Source organism: Ctenocephalides felis, unplaced genomic scaffold (assembly GCF_003426905.1).
Source record: "Ctenocephalides felis isolate EL2017-DRISC unplaced genomic scaffold, ASM342690v1 CF-g0.4_SCAFFOLD_01170, whole genome shotgun sequence".
NCBI classification, from domain to species: Eukaryota; Metazoa; Arthropoda; class Insecta; order Siphonaptera; family Pulicidae; genus Ctenocephalides; species Ctenocephalides felis.
The window spans coordinates 66,702,488-66,719,196 of NW_020537324.1; the positions used below are offsets into that span (position 1 = coordinate 66,702,488).

The 16,709-nt window shown below is 29.4% G+C and overlaps 1 protein-coding gene across 1 annotated transcript; it reads left to right on the forward strand.

The window, feature by feature from the left end:
• Positions 1-4,509: 4,509 nt before the first annotated feature.
• Positions 4,510-14,680, forward strand: LOC113367557 (dual specificity protein phosphatase 15-like). Its single transcript, XM_026609155.1, has 7 exons — positions 4,510-4,616; positions 6,259-6,430; positions 6,543-6,696; positions 8,404-8,755; positions 9,203-9,240; positions 13,815-14,004; positions 14,434-14,680. The coding sequence occupies exons 1-7, from the start codon at positions 4,510-4,512 to the stop codon at positions 14,471-14,473; spliced, it is 1,053 nt and encodes a 350-aa protein (XP_026464940.1). The 3' UTR covers positions 14,474-14,680.
• The last annotated feature ends 2,029 nt before the right edge of the window (positions 14,681-16,709 follow it).

A 16,709-nucleotide genomic window follows, 5' to 3' on the forward strand; every position in this document is an offset into this window, starting at 1 on the left:
TTTCAAAAGACAACTTCTAATTGTATAAGCTGTATTATTAATGAAATTATTCTTAGTGTTACAAGAACGTTGAGAAATGTAACTGGATTATCTCAATCGCATTTAATAAAATATAATCAACACATTTATAGACTGAGAAAGCGTTTAATTGCTTTATCAAATTATCTCATTATATAAAGCTGATAAACTTTAAATATTATTAAACAACTCAGATTTATATCAGGAATTCTGACTCACTATAAGTTATACTGTGACTAGAAATATAAGATTGGCATGTTTATTACAAACTTTTGATATGTTATGAGGAAAGTTTTTGAAATTGGTCATAAAATCAAGGTATCAAGAAATCTAAATTATCTTTAATTATATGTTCATAGGTTATTAATATATCATTAATACCGAAATAAAGTTCTAATTAAAAGAACATTAGCTTGTTTTCGTGACCTGATCGACTATAGATGATAAATGAAGTTACTACATAGAGTAATGATATGTTAGCAACAATTATATGTGGGGAAATTTCTGAAAATTTGTGCAACATATCTCAAGTCATATCTCAATTTTAATATTTGTTTAAGTTTTACACTTTGTATTAATAGGGGCGACCATTAATTATGTGTGGTTTTTAAGAGAGAGGGGGGGGTGTTTTGACAAAAAATCACAAAAAATCACGTGCAGAAAGGAGGGGTATAATAAAGTATCACGTGCATTTATTTTGTACCTAAATTCTTTTTAAAAAATCTAAACATTTTCAAAAAACTAAAAAAATTTCTCTTACTAAACTTTATGTTTGGTGCGGGAGGTGTGTATCACCAAGGGTGAGGGGGGTCCAAAAATTCTTAAAAAAAATTATCACGTGATTAATGGACGCTCCCTATTTATTTAATTTAATTAATTGATATATTAAAAGTTTTTGTTATTACTAACGTCCCTAGCATAACAACGTTATTACTACTTTCGATGTGTAGTGCATTACCATATCCTTTATTATTTGGATCTACGTTATATTATCTGCGGCATAATTTAAGTAGATTTATATGCAGCAACATTTCAATTTTGCAGATTCGTATGATTAAATTTCCATTCAAAGCATAAATGCAAGTTGAGTCCAGATTAGCACGACAAACTTGGTTAATTAGACGAGTATTACATTAGCCGGCGTGGCGTGTGTGACGGCTCCACCAGGTCGCATTTTCCCATTTATTCATGTTATCAAACGTATCACGCGAGAAACAGGACAGATTTAAATTTTTAACTAGGTTTTTCCATATTTTATTATATAAACACATATTATATATTCATCACGAGCCAAATATTTTAATCAACAGAACAAACATAATTTTGGTAATGGTAATTTATAATTCATATTTGTATTTGGAGAGTGAAATCAATTAGAGTCGATTAGATCATAGTTAACTTTCCGTAGAATAAGTTATAGTAAACGCAAAAAAATTAAATTGAAAATCTTTGCATATCTTTACATTTTAGAGGTTTCCGATCATTTCGGCATACCTTAGAAAAAATGGATGTATGTGTGTGTGTATATATGTTGGGATACAATTATTTAAATTTGAATGATTTAAAAAACATTCGATTCTTATTTATGGGAAGACGTGATGATTAGTTTTTGGAGAAGGCAGGTCCAGCCGTGTTGAAGATACGGAGCAAAGAGTGCAGAAAATAGAAATCAAGTTTTTGAGAGAACGGAGCATCCGATTTGAATGATCTAAAAAACTATCTGCTTTTGTTGACGAAGCAATTGCCATTGGGAAAAGGATTTTTTTTTAATTTTAAAAAAGTATTTTTTTGATTATCGAAAATAAATCACATTTTGAACTTAATTTCAGCTAAAGTTCTAAAGCTCATTTATATACTTCAAATAAATAATTTTAACTTTGCAATTCAGTTTATATAATTCTTATAAATATTAGACAATGACTTTCATTTTGAATTCGAATAATTATGTTGTGTTTATTTACTTTTCTATAAACAATGAACATATTTAAATTACAGAGATTATTATAATTGAAAACATTTAATATTCCTCGAATATTTCATTACGGTACGAGAAGTTCCAGCAAATTGCTTCAAGGCATAATGCCATCTATCTAGTTCATATTTGTTTCTGAATAGTCAAATCAATTAAAGTCGGTTTTGTATAATACTTTAGTATACGCAATGTTATATCAATTTTGAGAAAGTGTGTAATTACTTTTTTTTTGGATCTAATACCAGAATTGATCTAGAATGTTTGAGAATTTTCTGATATTATTCATTAGAAATAATGTAGATTACATAATAGGAAGAAATTGCCAAATATAGCGTATTCCAGAACTCAACGTCAAGCCGTAACGGGGTAGTAGTATTGGTAGTAACTATCATGAAAATTATGAAAAAACATCTCAAGTAGTTTGAAATATATGAGCTTTTACGTACAACCCAGAGCTTTGGTCAAATTGTAACTATTGTTCGGTTGTTATGGTTAATTTTTATTGATTTTGCTCATTTAAACTTTGTAAGCGTAACAGTGAATAGCGTTTACAAGATCATGGTTGAAAATAATATGACACAGTTTGTCTTAAATTAAAGTCTTAAATTAAGAATTAAAATTTTTGTTGAACTATGAATTTAATATTTTCCAAATTGATAGACTTTGAGAGGCCCATCTTTTTTTTAAGTAAAAGCACAAGTAGAGCAAAAGTGTGTAGGCAAGTTACATTAAAATTTAGTACTTTATTAAAACAGAAAAAGATTTATGTTATTGATTTTGTAAATTACATACACGTATCATTTATTATTCATATTTGTTCTACAAAAGCCAGATTCTCCGGTTTTTTAATTTTAAAGTTATTTTGAAGGTATTTTATTTGAGTTGCATTTTGTTTCCCGCTAGAGAAATATGCTTTAAAGAACATTTCCGGAGACAAGGGCATCCCTGACGTGTACTAAACTTGCATATTTGAAGCGAGGAGATAGCTTTCTACATAACATAGTGGAGCTGGATTTTGCACTGTAATGCCTGAATAAACATCTATGAATAATCTTGCTAAAATTCTAGAAATACATTATCTTAAATTATACACATAATCGATATCTCAATAAATTTGGAATTGTTACTTCCTTATCCCAAATGGAAAAGATCAGTATGCTAAAAGTCAAATTGGACCTTTGTGCCACGCACTACACTATATATAAAAAAAATACTCTCAAATTTTCAAAATGTTTTTAAAAATAGTTAAACAAATTCAATGCAATGTATGAACTTTCAACGTATATTATATGTATATATTTTACGTGCTAATATATTATAGTCAACACAAGCTTCGTACTTCGTACTATGTCATAAACTCATTAATAACTAAGAGGAATTACACCTCATATTTTCCTCCTGTTACGGTAACTCTGACAGTTAAATTTGACGTTGAAATTGAAATATTCAGAAAACTTGTTACTGGAGCAATGATGCATAAAATGAAATAATGCTTTGGTACTTTAATTTAAACTGCAGTCGATATTAATTTCCATATCTATTTTTAGAGGCGCCAGTATGTACGTGCTCTGGTGTTCGCATCTTACTTAGTTTTTGCATTTTTCAATATTATGCGGAGTGTGTTTGGAATTGAGAGAGAGAACATATTTTATGCAATTCTAAGAATCTTTTAAACTGAATTTATAAAACTATTTGCAGTTTTGTGAACTGCATATTGGAACTATGGCATTTTTTTCTTCTAAATATGCAGTAAAACTTCTAGGAAGTTCTTAGTATGATTAGGTGTAAAAGACTTGAATAATAATTTTATTTTTAAAAAAGGAGGCAGCGCTCGTTATCACAAAAATATCTAAAATGAAAATTATGTAGTCAATGCCTGTAGATATCGCCAATCTTGACAACACTTTAGCAAATTTATATTGGCCTTAATCAATAACGTTTGCTCTATCTTGTCATAGAAGCAATCTCCATTACTTTTGAAAATGTATTCTGTACTGTGCTTGTGCAAAAAATAATTTCATGAAGTTTGAAAATTAATTTACATTTGTAGAATTATACTTTGTTTTATTATTTGTTTATAAAATTTCAGTCTTCGAATAAAATATAGTGGCTGAAATTAAAATATTCAGGAATTTTATACATCGAATATAATGTTCTTTTTACCTATAAAAATTTCGAATAATTAACTCGTATTTTATGCAATAACGGTATAAACGATTCATTGAGCTGTGCAAGTCTCAAAGACTGAATAACATTTTCCGAACTGTGTTAACGTGGAACTTTGCCAACATTAATTATCTTAAATCTATAGGCCAGGTCGTAATATTAAATCACTTATTATTACATAGAAGTCATTAAAATTAAGATTCAGTTGTAATCAATGATATGGTTCCATTGACACGGAAAGAAGAATTAGAGACAATTATATTTATTTTAGAATGAATTTTTATCTAAATCCTTAACATTTGACATTTCGTAATTTACATGGTTGCCGTACCAATCGCATTAACTCGTTTCAAATGACGACATCGTTGGCCAATGACGAATTAGTATTTGGCGTAACGCATTTCCGTTGCATTTTTGCTAAGTTACACACTAGTCGCGCCTCAAGACTTTTACTTAAAATGTATGTAAAATATTTTAAATATCATCTGTTTCATATTAATCGAATTAACTTGTTTGCATCAATGACATTATTGGCCAATGACAAAATCAGTATTTGGCGTAACGCATTTCCGTTTCATTTTTGCTGAGTTATACCCTGGTCGCGCCTAAAGAAGTTTTACTTCAAAAATTTATGATAAACTAGATGAACCGACAGACGTTGTCCTGTACCCATGTCTACAATCTTTTAATATAATATACTAATATTTACCGTTTACCTAAAAATAATAATCATTGTTTTTTAAATTACTCTTTAAAAAATGCATGTACTTTTATATAATATAATATAATAATGAGTAATGAGTATTATAAGTTTATAATATGAGTGATGTTAAATGTAGAACTGCTTTAAATAAAATGATGAGTCTCAATTACCGCACTATATTGCAAATTGAAATCTTTTAAACGGTATAACATAACCATAACCATAGCATAACACTGGTACTTTGAGTTGGATTAAATTAATTTAATTTTTTATTATTTAAGATGTCCAAAATTGCCATCTTAAACTTCTTCTAATCGATATCGTGAGGGCCGAATTGTATGCATTCATCTTTCCAATTTGTTGTTATAAAGTAAATTTTTAGGAATTTTAAAAATATTGTGGAAAGGTTAGTAAAAGATGCAAAGAAATTATATATTGAAAAAAAAAACTATGTTCAAAATTTAATATCCGAATTTTGTGTTGGCGCTCCCTAAGTCATGCGCTCGTATTTTTTGCATGTATCGCATTACAGGTAGGACCGGCCTTGATTAATACTTAATTTCATATTTTAAGTGAATTAATTTGTCATATCCTGTTCATATGTATATCATTCAATCTGCCATCGTGTCATCTGGATTTTATATTATTTATAATTTTTTTATCTCAGCTGCTTTTTGGAAATAATAATGTAGACATTCCATTTTTCTCTTATTCATAATCATAAATTTATACATATTCTAATATCGTCTAGGTTCATAAGTGAATTGAAATTTTTGGCAGATGATAGTTTTCATTTGTTTTCAATGCAATTTTAGTTTTGCAATTTCTTCCATTTATTTCTACAATATTGCACATACATCCCAGTACTTTATAATCGCATACATCCTAGAAAATTTCTTTAACAAACTACAGAAAGATTTATCAAAATCCAAATAATCGTTTAGAAGGAGTATGCAGTGAGTGCTTGTAATTTAATATGAACTTTATATAATAGCAATAAAGCTCAAATTGATTCTACGTTATAGTTTGGAAACGTTTGTATGAGAAAAAGAAAAGGGGTGTTTTTAGGGGTTCTCCCGCAATTATTCGATTTTTGGACTTCAACGAACATTTTAAAAAAATAATTGGCCAAATTGGTCCAGGCGTTGTTGGGTTATGCGCTTACCAACACATTTTGCGATTCATTTTTATATATAAGGTATTTTACATATTTGTTTCATATTAATCGCATTAACTTGTTTTCATCAACGACATTATTCACCAATGACGAATCAATATTTGGCGTAACGCATTTTCGTTGCATCGAGTTACACTCTAGTCGCGCCTAAAGAAGTTTTACTTCAAAAATCTATGATAAATGTTTTAAACATCATCTGTTTTATATTTTATTATTTTATAGTCTGGCAGGCATGTCACGCAGTGTGACGGTTGCAGTAGCTTACATTATGAGCGTCACGAATCTCTCATGGAAAGAAGCCTTAAAAGTGGTACGAGCCGGAAGAGCTGTCGCGAATCCAAATCAAGGATTCCAGAAACAACTGCAAGACTTTGAACAGAAAATGCTTGCAGAGGTAATAAATAAAACATTATGCTGTTTTCTACGTGCAATTATTTTTGACACATTTTTCATTACAAATGTAAAATATTAAACTGGTATATGATTTTGGTGGTGATTATTTAAAGGAACGCCGCAGGCTTAAAGAGCGTTACCCCAGTTTGGCGTTGGAGGCATCCGACCGCGATAACTGTGCGATTATGCTGGACTCCTACCAAAGTTTACTTTCCGCAAGGCATATCTGTGAAGGGCAGTGTCCCATGGGTCAACCCTGCCCCACAGGTAAATCATAAACATATTACTCTACAATAGGATTTATGCAAAAGCGAACATTTTAGGAAAACGGTTTTGCTTGGTTTCGAGTTTTGAATAAATTTTAACAGAAAATGTAGAGTGATTAAGAGCAGTTTTTGACTGATATTATTTACTATTCAACGTTATCGATAATATTTTTTGCAATTAAGTTAAACAAAAGAAAAATTATTGGCCAGGTTTATATACAATTAATAATACGTTGTTCATACTTTGAAAACCTGTATTTTCTACTAAAAACCTGTATTTTTTACTAAAAATTTTCTATTGAAAAACGGTTTTCGAATTCCTTACGTTTATCTTAAATATCGGGTTTTTAAAACCTTACTCTATAACAAATTATATATAAGCATGGCATCGTGCCTTAAGGCAAGTTGCTGGAACTTCCCGTATCAAAAATTATTTTTTTAAAAAAAGGTTAAATTTTATTTTAAACTTTGAAAAAAAATTTTCACTAGATCTCCGAAACCGCTAGACCTGCCTTCTCAAAAATTTAATCAGTTTTTTATCTCGTCGATACAAGTAAAATGTTTTTTGAGTTATCAAAATCGGACGCTCCGTTCTCTTAAAAATTGAGCTATTGTTTTAGCACTTTTTGCCCCGTATCTTCGGAATGGCTAGACCTGCCTTTGCCACAAACTAATCAGCACGTTATCTTATCAATAGGGATCGAATGTTTTTTGAATTATCCAAATCGGTCGATCCGTGTTCCGGAAATTGTCAAGAAAAATTTGTATCCGCACTCACATACACACATACACACGTACACATTCATCCATTTTTTTAAGGTTTGCCAAAATATTCAGAAACCTCTGAAACGTAAAAATATATAAAAAAATTCATTTTCAATTTTTTTGCGATTATTATAACTTACCCTACGGGAAATTAATAATTAGTCTTCAACTGTTATTTTAATGTCATTATCGGACTTTTGTTTCTTATTTGAATCAATGGTGATATTATTTACTAGTAATGATTGGGCAATGATTTCTTTTCTTTCAATTCTTTTATTTTTAGTAAAAATAATTTATCTGTTTTTTTGCCGGTTTTAATGCATGCGTATGAACATAAATAGACTGCATTATACCAAATTAACATCTTTTAAAATTTCTGTCCTTTTGACTGTTTCAAGGTGATTTTGAAAGGATTTGTTTGGCATATAGCTGATGTAGTTGGGCGTAAATTTTAGGCTAAGAATATTAAAAAAATGTATCTTATCTGATCTCGGCTGTTTGCGCCGCATCGACCATGTCGCATTTAACAACAAAAAATTATTTGTTCATCACATCCTTATTCAAGAAATATTTTATTTCAATTTAATTTTAAATTTTAATGTTGAGTATGTAAGTATGTAAGACTAAATCCTCAAAGCAATACATCAATTAAAAAATTGTAGAAAATTATATCATCTTTATTATTCCTAAACTTTTCGACATATAATCTCATGTCATTTTCAGTGGAATATAAATTAAAAAGTTCCTAATTAACTCTTATTAGTAATAATAATTCACAACAACACTGCAACACTATTTCAAGTCAATTCAAATAGTATTCTTTATATATAATAATACATGAGAAACTCATAAAGCTAGTCATCTTTTATATATTGCATAGAATATAATTATTCTACTACTAAGGTTTTACTCAAATTATCTATCTCTGTATCTATTATTATAGGGGTATGTCGTACCGGTACCGGCAAACGTCTGTTCCGTCGTCGATCTTCGTCCGCCCGTCCCGGGCCACCAGCAACCACGTCCCGTTTACCAGCTTCAACTTCCAGATCTGCCGGCAACTCGCCAGCGACGTCCTCTAGACAAACACACACTTCTAGTAGTCTCACTACTATTTCTCAACAAAAGCAACTGATACAGCAACAGCTGATGCAGCAGCAGCAGCAGCAACCATCTACTAGCAATACGAGTACCAGATTGCTGCCAAAGACACCGCCGTGTTCCTCGGAGCCGTCCAGTCCACGAAGACAAGCCACTGGAATAACTCGGTCTGCAAGTACGATGAGCAATCAGAGGTAAAGTAGGATAGATGAAATAGTAATAGTAAAAATTTTGGTTTAAATTAACATTATTTGTTTTGTTATTAAATAAAATCGTTCGCCTTTTGATGCTGTTATTGAAAAAAATGAACGCATGAATCTAGTAAATATTTGTAGGATTTGCAAACGGTTAAATCTTTTGTTTATCCTATCATGTTTGAAGAAAAATGATAGGTACAGTGAACTATTACAAATAGAGCAAAAAATTATAAATCTTTTTATTTATTTTTTTTTTTTTTAATTTTTATTTTCAATAGCAATCAGAATACATGACTATTCTATGAGCTATCTTTTTATCATTCTCCAAATATAATTCGTATCTGTTTTTTTCGATCGTTTATTTATTACAAAAGTATAGGTATTAGTTATATATTAAGAAGAAATTTTTTTATGTGAAGTTGAACAAAAACTTATTATTTTCAGAGTTCGATCAAATCCTTCAGGATTATACTCGTATACAGGTAAGTTATTTTGTCTTTTTTTTACAATATATATATATATATATATATATATATTTATATTTATACTGGATGACCCGGCAGACGTTAACGTCTACAATTTAAAAGTTCCAAATTTTTTAATATCCTATCCTATACCTTTTATTATCCTATTTGATGTCCTGCCTTTGAGATTCATTTATGGTCTTGGCATAAGCAGTATAAGATATTCAGGAAAAAATAATATGGTATCTGCGGTAAAAGAACATTATCACACTTGATTTTACCACACAACGTAATTGCTTCAATAAAATTTAGTCTATAATTTTCATTATCTCGTACGATATATTAGTTGCTTTTTGGCAATTATAATTTCCCAAGTACATTTTTTTTACTAATAATTTAATAAACATTAATATTTATGTTCAAATCTTAGGTAAATTAATTTGTAAAATTTAGTTAATATGATCATTCTTCAATCTAAGATCAACTTGCTTAATATTCCATAACTAATGCCAAACAAATGAATTTTTGACACATGAAACAAAATTCTAAATCCTTTTTTTAATAAGTAGAGATATTTTTTTGTATTGTTAAATAATTTAGTAAAGTAATCCAAAATGCGATATGCATAAGCTTAAAAAACATTGTATTTTGGACTTATTGCGTTATTTATTAAACTGAATGATATAATTTCATCTGCCAAACATCTATACTGTTGGCTGTATCTCATATTATTTTAATTTCTGGCACATCTCAGCTTCTTTTCGGCAATAATAATGTAGACATTACATTTTTCTTGTATATTATATTCTAATATTATCTAGGCTCATAATTTCGGCTAAATTCAAATTTCAAGTGAATTGACATTCCAAGCAGATGGCAGTTCAAATATTTCCAATGTCCTACCACAATGATAAGTGTTTTTTGTAACTTTTGCTTCTACAATATTACTACAGTTTTATCGTTTATAAAATCTTAAAAATTGCCTTTGACAAGCTCTAAAAAGTATTATCAAAATCCGAATAACCGTTTAGGAGAAGTATCAAATCATACACCCGTACAGAAGAATTTTATATATAAGATAATAGTTTAATTTATACATCCGCAAAATATTTTAAATTATACTGTAACTAAATATATTATACGTGCATATAAATTGAACATTGATTGCAGTATGTAGTCTATGCATTTTTAGAAGGAACGTTCATCCAGATTAAAAGCAAACAACTCGGTCAAGGATAAGTTACCCCATGAATAATATTTTTATCATGTTATTGCGAAAAGATGATGTTTTTTGGATTATATAGTCCTAATTCAATTTAAGATTTATCGTATTACTACAACTTGCCTTATGGTGGTGTTTACTTATTCAAATAAATTGACCTAAATTGAATTTTCTTTGAGATGCATCTGTGCAATGAGAAAAACAAGGCTTCGAAGTAAACAAGTTAGTTTTATAAGTGCAGATTTTGAATTTATGGTTTATTAGATTATTTTTGTTAGTGATTTTATATTTTGATTGAAAGAGTAAAAGAATTATTACTATTATATTATAATCATATTCAAAATTTTAATATTACATTTATTAATTACTTAGTTAACTATTATTGACGAATATATCCGTCTTTTGGAATTGGCAAAATTTTGTGTTTTGGAGAGTATATACGCGAAAATAAAACATTGACAATGTGCTATTTAAATAAAAAATTTTGAAAGTAACAGAATTTATTCCGATATTTCAAGTTATTTAGAATATTTTCAGTATACAACTTCATAAAACAAATAGTTATAAATGACATTTTACCTTAAGGCAAGTTGTACGAACTTCTCAAAATGTGGAAATAATATACTTAATCCATGAGAGTTAGGATTTAGCTATTTAAATAACATGTTGATAAAATTCACCTAAATAGTCCTTCGAAAATTAGTTGAATTCTATTAATTTATTAAAAATTTAATAATGGATCTGAAAAATAGTCTTTCGAAAATTAGTTGAATTTTATGAATTTATTAAAATTTTAATAATGGGAGTATTTAGAACAAACACGTATTTGTGCACTATAATTAATAACGCCACTTACGCCCAATTAATCATATGTTTCAATTACTTAATTTTAGTTATCAATCTTTTTGAAGTAAAACTTTTTTAGGCGCGACCAGGGAGTAATTCTGTGCAAATGCAACGGAAGTTGCGTTACGCCCGAATTGTTTTTCATTCGCTCTCGATGAAATCATTTCTATATGAGTCGATTTTTATTAGTCGTCGTGTCAAGTGAATAGAGTTTAGAATGTCATTAGATTTTAAAGCTACATCGTAGAAGAATTAAAAGAACATTTTTCCCTTTCCCCCGTAAATAATTATAATGATAATAATAAAACAAATGAAACATTTGTGCCGCGTAAAAAACGTAAGTTTATTGAAATACTATTCGTGTTTATTTATTGAAATATTATTCGTAGTTTCTATAAATCTTTGAAGTTATTAAAATTGAATGAGATTGCATCGCCAGCGAAAAAGTAAAACAAAAATAGAAGCAGTCAATGAATGCATGTTAATTTTAATTACATGAAGTTCTTCAAATACAGTTACATGATGAGTGAAATTGTGAAAACAATATTTCTTTAGGCGTAGTTTAACTGGATCCAATGTGTGAACGAATATTATAGAATTTATTAATCAGCAATTACATCATTTCTCTGATGAAGATTCAAGTTCTAAATGCTAATTACAATGACAAATCGATCATGTCATATTTGAACTATGACTAATTACATTATTGTTTTCAAATATTATAAATATTTTTAATGTTTTATAATTATATAATTTATAATTTATAATTATATAAATATGTTATATAATGTATTCATTTTTAACTTAAATGCCATCTCGTGCAATAGCAAAAAAGTTCTACTTCAATCGCGTGTGAACCTTACGCGCACTCTTTTTTTTAAATAATTGGTTGTAACTACGATATATCAATTACTTGAAGACAGTAATAAAAAGATTCCTCTGTCTTGTCCCACAACACCTCAAAGGTAGGCATATACATAATATATGTCAGAGGCTTAGTGCTTATCCCTGTTCCTTCCTCAGTTGGAAGAACCATAAAAAATTCATATAGTGTAAAGAGAAACAAAACCATAGCCGACCTTTACAGCTCGGAAAACAATACTTGAATAATTGATTAAATGATGTGGATTGAGACAATTTGTTTAAGCCCGTACTATAATAAATAAAATACTTTTGGCAGATTGCTTCTGCTGTTGTGTAATGTATACCTTTCTGAAAAGTAAAGAGCTATTTATTTTCTCGAGAGATTTATGCGAATTAAATTATTTGTGCTGCAGGAGTACTGGAGTATTGTGAAATATCGCTTGAAAACCAAACTGAACATTAATCAGCTAAATATTTAAATATTTTTAGGTATAGAAAGAATATTTATCTCAATAAGTGCAGTATTGATGATTTATTTCTTCCATTTTAATTTTTTATCTTCATTTAATTTGATTACTGTATGATAATATATCAAATATGATAAATTATATTTATGCAATACTAATATTAAATTACTAAAATAGATTGTTTAATACAGATATTTAAAACCTATTTTTTGTTTATTTTATCTGATATTTCCATTATTTAAATATATACATTTATATATATAAATTTCTACGTTAATATTCAATTATACAAGTTCAATTCTGAAGTAGTCTTAAAACGATTACAAAATTTATAAATTTTAATAATTTACAGAATGTTGATAATTTAAGTTAGTTAATAAATTGGTAAAAATATATTTTAATCATTAATCTCAAAAATGCAAATTAAAAAAGATTATAATAGTTAACTTTAATTTATTTTTAATTCAATTAATCATAATATACTTCTTCGAAAATTAAAATTAATAAAAATACATGTAAAATCGTCCAGATGGCTTGAAAAACAGTTTTTTTTTATTTCTAATTAAATTACAATATATCTATTATTATATGAAAACATTATTATATGATTGTTTTGTTAATTATATTAGAAGACAATGGGAAATTTAATTGTGATATATTTTCATCGTAATTATGATTTTTGTTTTATGTACTTCAGTATCAATGTCCTAAAAAGCTATTTTTACTTTATATCACATTTGATATCTATAATCTCAAGTGAACATTGGATATTACTATTGCTTGATATCGAGCTGACCGAGGAGTGTTGCTAGGGCAAGTTTTTACAACAAGGAAAACAGATAACTAACTAAAAAATATTTATTGAAATTATTTGGGGTTTGTTCTCAAGTAAGTTCTCAAGATATTAAGCTGTAGTGACATCGGTTCTTACTTAAAAATATAGATAACAATATGTTTCCAAATGGAAATAGCCTCTACCGGGAATCACTGCAACAATAAAAATTTATCACTATTGCAGAAATTGTAATAATAAAAATTCATCACATAAAATTGCAACAAGTGTTTTGGCCATCTATAAAAAATCAACGTTGTTTATAAAATATTCATCAGAACAGCTCATAAAACTTTTAAGTTCTAATTGCTGTCCGAATCAAATTAAATAAAAAAAACTTACTTAAATTTACTTTCACCAGGAACCGGTTCGTCAGCACCTCCATCGCGCTCTGGTTCCCGCCTGGACGTATCTTATACCGAAGGCGGTGGTGGCGGCGGAGGTTCTGCAATCGTAGTTGGTGGTACCCAATGGGCTAGACATAGAGCCGGGTCTGCACCGAGTACTCCTCTTCCAAGCCCACCTTGTTCACCTCAACACTGGCCTAGAAGGTATATTTTGTAAACATCAAATAATAATAATTATAATTTTAGAATAAGATGGATTTGTTTGGTTTTTTAACTTTTTGAATGGAAAATTTATGATTTGTCAGAAAACCCGACTTGCTAATTTTGATTTCTCGAGTTTTCAAGTAGTGCTGAATCGTTAGAGGCCAATATTGAAAAAAACTGTCTGTATGAGAGTGTGTGCACAATGTTAAATAACTGTTATTTACTCATTCATTTAAAAAATTACAACGGATATTTGATTGATTTAATAAACCAACAGGATTAACACCAATGAGAAAACTGTATGAACGCCTATTGATTTCTTGTTGGAAGCATCAGTACAGTATAAATATCTCTTATTCAATAAATACATAGTACTACATATTTTGTACTATATTATCCTGTTTTTTTTTATCATTTACTTTCCTTTAGGAATGCATCATTGGCAAAGCGCAGTAGCGCCGCCACATAGGGGCGCGTCCAGGGTGCTCTTCAGCCCCACCAGCACGCATCAGGCGGGCGCAAGATTTATCCAGCGCCTGCCTCACCGCACGGTTCGCACACTGTCAACGCACGCACCACCGATATATATCAACAGCTTGGTCTTTTTTGCAAATGGCACTTTGGAGCTTCACGTAAGTGAATGGGTAATGTAATTTATGAAAGGGACGAAAATTAATTAACAGGTTAATCGCCATGTGTGTCTGACTCTAAAAACATCTACACAGCCATATCAGACATTATGAGACAAAATCACTTAAAAACTTGCAGGCTTGTCGAGATAAGAGTCTTAATATAGGACTATATCAGTTATATATATATATATATATATATATATTTGCGACATAAAAAATAGAATTTTTCCAGAAATTTTGGAAAAAAAAATTTGATACATTAAGTTTACTTGATACACTTTCAACTAAATTATTTCATAAAGGTACCACGGTCTATCTGAAATATTTACTGATACTATCCTGGCGATTAAGAGGTTAATTAATATTTTCAAGTGGTTGCTAGGTTTTTTAAAACAAACAGCCTGAGAAGTGAAATACTTGTATAAACACCTTGATTTTTTTCAAATATATTAATGAATAAATGAAATTGATAAAATTTCAAATCAATATAATATAATATTGATAAAAATTATGCGTGCTCATGATCATGACGAGTATATTCGTCAATCACACAATAAGGTGCGCTATAAAGATATCGGATGAAAAATTGTGGTTTATCGTACAAAATTGAGAAAAGTAAGTACTGAATTTTATTTATTCCTTATTATGAGCATATATTATTTATTAATATATATTATTAGCACTGGGTACGGTTGAGCCAGTTAACTATAGATTATGACGAGTATATTCGTCAATCACAGAATAAGTTGCGCTGCAAAAATCGAATGGAAGAGAGTGGCTTATTTTATGCAATTGAGAAATGTTAGTACACCCAAACCTCGCTTTACGGCCTAGATACGTTTCGCGAGACTTCGCCGTAAAGCGAAAAGCCGTATAACGAATCAATTATTCTAATATGTATTCATACAAATTCAATGGGATCGGTTCCAAATTTAATAAATATATAATATGGTTTATCATTCAAAATATATTATTTTTTTATTTTGTTTAAATTATAAACATAACAAGAACATAAATTTTACATATAATGAAACAACTAAAACCTACTGTCACCATCATTTTGCGCTGGTGGCTTGAAAAATTTGTCTAACGTTGTTTGTCTTGCCTTCTTGTCTATTTCTTTCTTTAGTGATTTATAAATGCTAATGGCTGAGTTAATTCCTCGAGAGACATTTGCGCTACGTTCGACGTCAGGATCGTTTTCGAGGAGGATGTTTATTCCTTGTTCAAAATATAAAAAAGCGCTCGACATGATTTTTGATGTTAGCTGTTTGGATACAACAGGTTCTGTATCTTCATCAATTGCCAGCTCTGCTTGCAATTGAATGAGTTCCTCATGTGAAATAGGTTTCCTATCAGCTGCAAGTATTTCCAGCACATCAGATTCGTTTAAATCTTAAAACCGAGATTGCGCAATATATCGACATAGAGAAAAAAATCCGTTATAGCAAAACATTTTAGGCCGTATATCGAAAACGTACCTTAATTAAAGAGGGCCGTTATAGCGAAAAAGGCCGTATAAAGAGCGGCCGTATAGCGAGGCTTGGGTGTACTGATTTTTTTTATTCTCTAGCATAAGTATATATTACATATAGACGCTGGGAAGATTGGGTACGGCTGTGTCACTTTTTAATATAGGCAATAATTTTGGTAATTTACCTGTTAGCTGAGAGAAACGTAAATTAATTTGGAATTGTGAAATACGTAGAAATACGAAAAGGGCGAGTGTCACAACCTCCCACAATCTCCGGATGCCAAAATGGTGTATGACGGCTTTTATTGACAGAAATATATAACGCAACACAACATAATCATTTAAAACAAAGCTTATGAATGTAATATAACAATATATATCAAAACATATTTTTCCAAACAAAGTTAACAATAAATCCTTGTGAAATCTTTTTTTACTTGCATTGAATTTTCCTTACCCTTTCTCTTTTGTATTTTGTCTTAGTTAAGTTAGATTTTTTATCTGTTTAATCTACACCCGAAAAGGATCATACCCACCACATGTCACAACCGTACCTAATGCACATTTTTGAAAACAAATTATTGTTATGATTTTATACT